The sequence below is a fragment of the Tupaia chinensis genome, unplaced genomic scaffold (assembly GCF_000334495.1).
Source record: "Tupaia chinensis unplaced genomic scaffold, TupChi_1.0 Scaffold000564_1, whole genome shotgun sequence".
Classification (NCBI taxonomy): domain Eukaryota; kingdom Metazoa; phylum Chordata; class Mammalia; order Scandentia; family Tupaiidae; genus Tupaia; species Tupaia belangeri.
In genome coordinates, this window is record NW_006160077.1 from 727414 (window position 1) to 730926 (window position 3513).

The 3513-nt window shown below is 38.8% G+C and overlaps 1 protein-coding gene across 1 annotated transcript; it reads right to left on the minus strand.

Moving 5' to 3' along the window:
• Positions 1 to 2825: 2825 nt before the first annotated feature.
• LOC106735890 (olfactory receptor 4C6-like) lies at positions 2826 to 3509 on the minus strand. Its single transcript, XM_014591354.2, has one exon. It carries the CDS (start codon positions 3507 to 3509, stop codon positions 2979 to 2981), a length of 531 nt encoding a protein of 176 aa, XP_014446840.1. The 3' UTR covers positions 2826 to 2978.
• Between the last annotated feature and the right edge of the window lie 4 nt (positions 3510 to 3513).

Below are 3513 nucleotides of genomic sequence, written 5' to 3' on the forward strand. Positions count from 1 at the left end.
TATAGTAAAAAAAACCTCTCAAAAAAAAAAAAAAAGATAGAAACCTCAGTCATATGTTGTCTAATATTGAAAACAGCTGTTCCACACATTTTGCTCTGACCATGTAAAGAGAGTCCAGTGACACTTATGGCCAAATATTTTAAACATTATGTTTTCTTTTAAGAAATAAGATTTTTTTGGGAATCAGCAGTTAGCGTAATGGCTATGTCGCTGGATTCCCACGTAGCCGACCGCGGTTCATGTCCCGGACCCGGTGGCTTAAAACTCACGCCGGGCGCGTGTGCGTGCGTGCCCAAGATCCCAAGAGGAGAATGGAGGAGAAGAGATTGCGGCGTGACCATCCCCCCTGGGGGGTGATTTCTCGCTTTCTGCCTCTATGTCTCTCTCTGTCTGTCTGGCGAGCACACGCGCCCTACAGTGAAAATCTCTCCCCCCCCAAAAAAAAAAAAAAAAAGAAATAAGATTTTTTTTTAATGGTTACAAATTGTGGTTATCATTTGCATCTCCCTTATTATAAGAGATGTTGAGCATTTCTTTTTTTGTATGCTTTCTGGCTACTTGTATGCCATCCTTAGAGTGTTATCTGTTCAGTTCATTTATCCATTTTTAATTGGGTTGAGAATTTTTTTTTCAGATATTCTGATTGAGTTTCCTCTATATCCTGGTTATCAGTCCCTTACCTGAGGCACAATTTGTAAATATGCTCTCCCATTTCAAAGATTGCTGATTTATTCTAATTATTGTCTCTTTTGTTGTGCAGAATCTTTTAAAATCAAAACCAGATGAGATACCACTTAATCCCAGTCGGAATGGCTAAAATTAAAAAATGAATGTAAGATAAGTGTTAGCAAGGCTGTGGTAAAAAGGCAACTCTCCTACACTGTTGGTGGGAATGGAAATTAGCACAGTCACTGTGGAGAACAATATAAAGGTTACTCAAAAACATATAAATAGAACCACTATATTACCCAGCAATTCCATTTCTAGGTGTCTACCCAAGCAACAGGAAAATGCTCAGTCAGAAAAACACTTGACATCCATGTTTATTGTAGCCTTTTTCACAATTGCTAAGACATGGAATCAACCCAAATGTCTATGAACTGTTGAATGGATTGAAAAAGGGTGGAACATAAACACTATGGAATACTACCCAGTCATTAAAAAATGAGTCTTTGCATTTGATAGAAAATAGGCAAATATGGAAGTTTTACTGCCAAGAGTAGCAAGCCAGACTATGAAAGAGAGGCACTGTATGTCCCCAATCAATATATAACAAATATCAGCACTGGATGGCAGAAGCTGAGTGATTGGAACTTACAAAAGCATGGAGAGAAATGATGATACTGGAGGCAGTATGGGAGAAGGGTGAGAAATGGGAGAGAGTGATGAAGAGGGAATCATGAAAAAGAAGAAAAAAGCAAAACATCTAAGAGACCCAAAATGGAAAGAAATCTATTGATTATAATTTATATGGCAATGTCTTTGACTCAACCAATATGTAGTGTATTCAGAATGGGAAAATTCATTTGGTATGGTGTAATGATACACAGTGACCGCAAAAAATAAATATATAATTTTTAAAATTACTGGGACCAGCAGGTGGTATGGTGGTTAAGGTGCTGGACACTCCCACATGGCCAACCAGGGTTCAAGTCCTGAATCTGGTGGCTCTCTTTCTCACTTTCTCTCTCTCTCACTCCCAACCTCTGTCTCTCTCTGGTCAAATTAAGAAATAAATGAATGAATAAATAAAAATAAAAAAATTATTTAAAAAATTAGTTACTGGTTATAGTAGTGATAAATTAATGTGCTTTTCTTACTTATAGAACACTCAGTCTTGAGAAGGAGATAGAAAATAAGGTAAGTTAATTCATAATTATACAGAAATAATTGTACTTTTGATCATCGGTATGAAGAAAATGAAAATGTTGGAAATAAAGAATAATGGCAGTAGAGGAAGAATTTTGAATAGAGTAATGGAGGAAGGCTTCTCAGGAAATTATACTTAATCTGGTCATAGGTTAAGACTTAGGACCAAAAGTTAAAGAGAAACAGAGGGAGGTTAGCAGATGGCCTAGAGGTTACATTGCTAGACTCCCACACTGTAAGCCACAGTTTGAGTTGCAGACACATTGGCTTGAAACTCATGCCACTGGATGCATATGTGTGCGGGCCCAAGATGTTAGGAGGAGAAGGAATGGCCATCCCCCTTGGGGAGTGATTTCTCACTTTGCCTCTCACTCTTTCTCTCTCTCTCTCTCTGATTCTCTCTCACCCTGGTGAGCACACATTCCCTAAGGCAAAAACTTCTACCAAAAAAAAAAAGAGAGAGAGAGAGTGAGAGAGAGAGAGAGAGAGAGAGAATCAGAAGAACAGCCTTAATAGAAGGAAGGGGACTCATTTTCAGAGAGATAGATGAACCGACATGGAAGTGAGAAAAGACTTTCATTGCTCTGGGACAAATGGAAAAAAACCACAATGGGACTGATGCATGTGAAGATAAGGGACTCAATAAATGTTTGGTGTGGCTGGCAGATGATATGGTGGTTAAGGAAGTGGACTTCTTGACTGACCAAAGTTCAAGTCCAAGACCTAGTGACTGACTTGTGTTCTCTCTCTCTCTCTGGTGAACACATGTGCCCTATAACAAATTAAAAATAATAATAATCAATACAATTAAATAATTATTTTTTTAAAAAAGTGTTGAGAGAAATGGAAGCATTGGCAAGATGAAAAGGAATTTCTAAGACAAATCAAAAAGTTCTAAGAGATTAAGAAACCAAGGAAGTTTGAACTAAGGAAGGGTAACCGTGTGAAAGTATCATAATCTTCACATTATAGCTACTCAGATCATAAAGCAGATTAATATTTTTGAAGGACCCATTGACTGCCGGTGGAGAATGGACTTTATAATTTCTAACACATTTCTGAAAAAAACAACTTCGGATGGAAAATAAATCATATTATTAGGAAGACTGTTACATGCCAACCACAATCTTTTGTTTCAGCCATAGTTTTTTCATGGCATTTTTCACCTCTGCATTCCTCAAAGTGTAGATCAAGGGATTTAACATGGGTGGAACAATTGTACCAGACACAGCCATAGCCTTGTCTATGGGGTAGGTAGCCACAGGCCTCACATACAAGAAAATACATGGCACAAAAAACAACATGACCACTGTGAGGTGGGAGCCACAGGTGGAGAGGGCTTTGTATTGCCCTTCAGAGCTGTAAGATTTCAAGGAACAAAAGATAACTATATATGAAGCAATTAGGATAAGGAAGATAGCTATACACATCACCCCACTGTTGAGGATGACTAAGAGACCCAGGGTGTGGGTGTCCATGCAGGCAAGTTTCAACAATGGAAACAAATCACATATAAAGTGATCAATGACATTGGGGCCACAGAAAGGTATTTGGTACATGAAGAGAAGCTGTACTGTGGCATGCAGGGATCCCCCCACCCAAGCCCCTCCCACCATCAGGCAGCACACCCGAGGGCTCATGATG

Coding starts and splice junctions, on each gene's coding strand:
- LOC106735890 (XM_014591354.2), bottom strand. CDS start 3,509: ATGAGCCCTCGGGTGTGCTGCCTGATGGTGGGAGGGGCTTGGGTGGGG.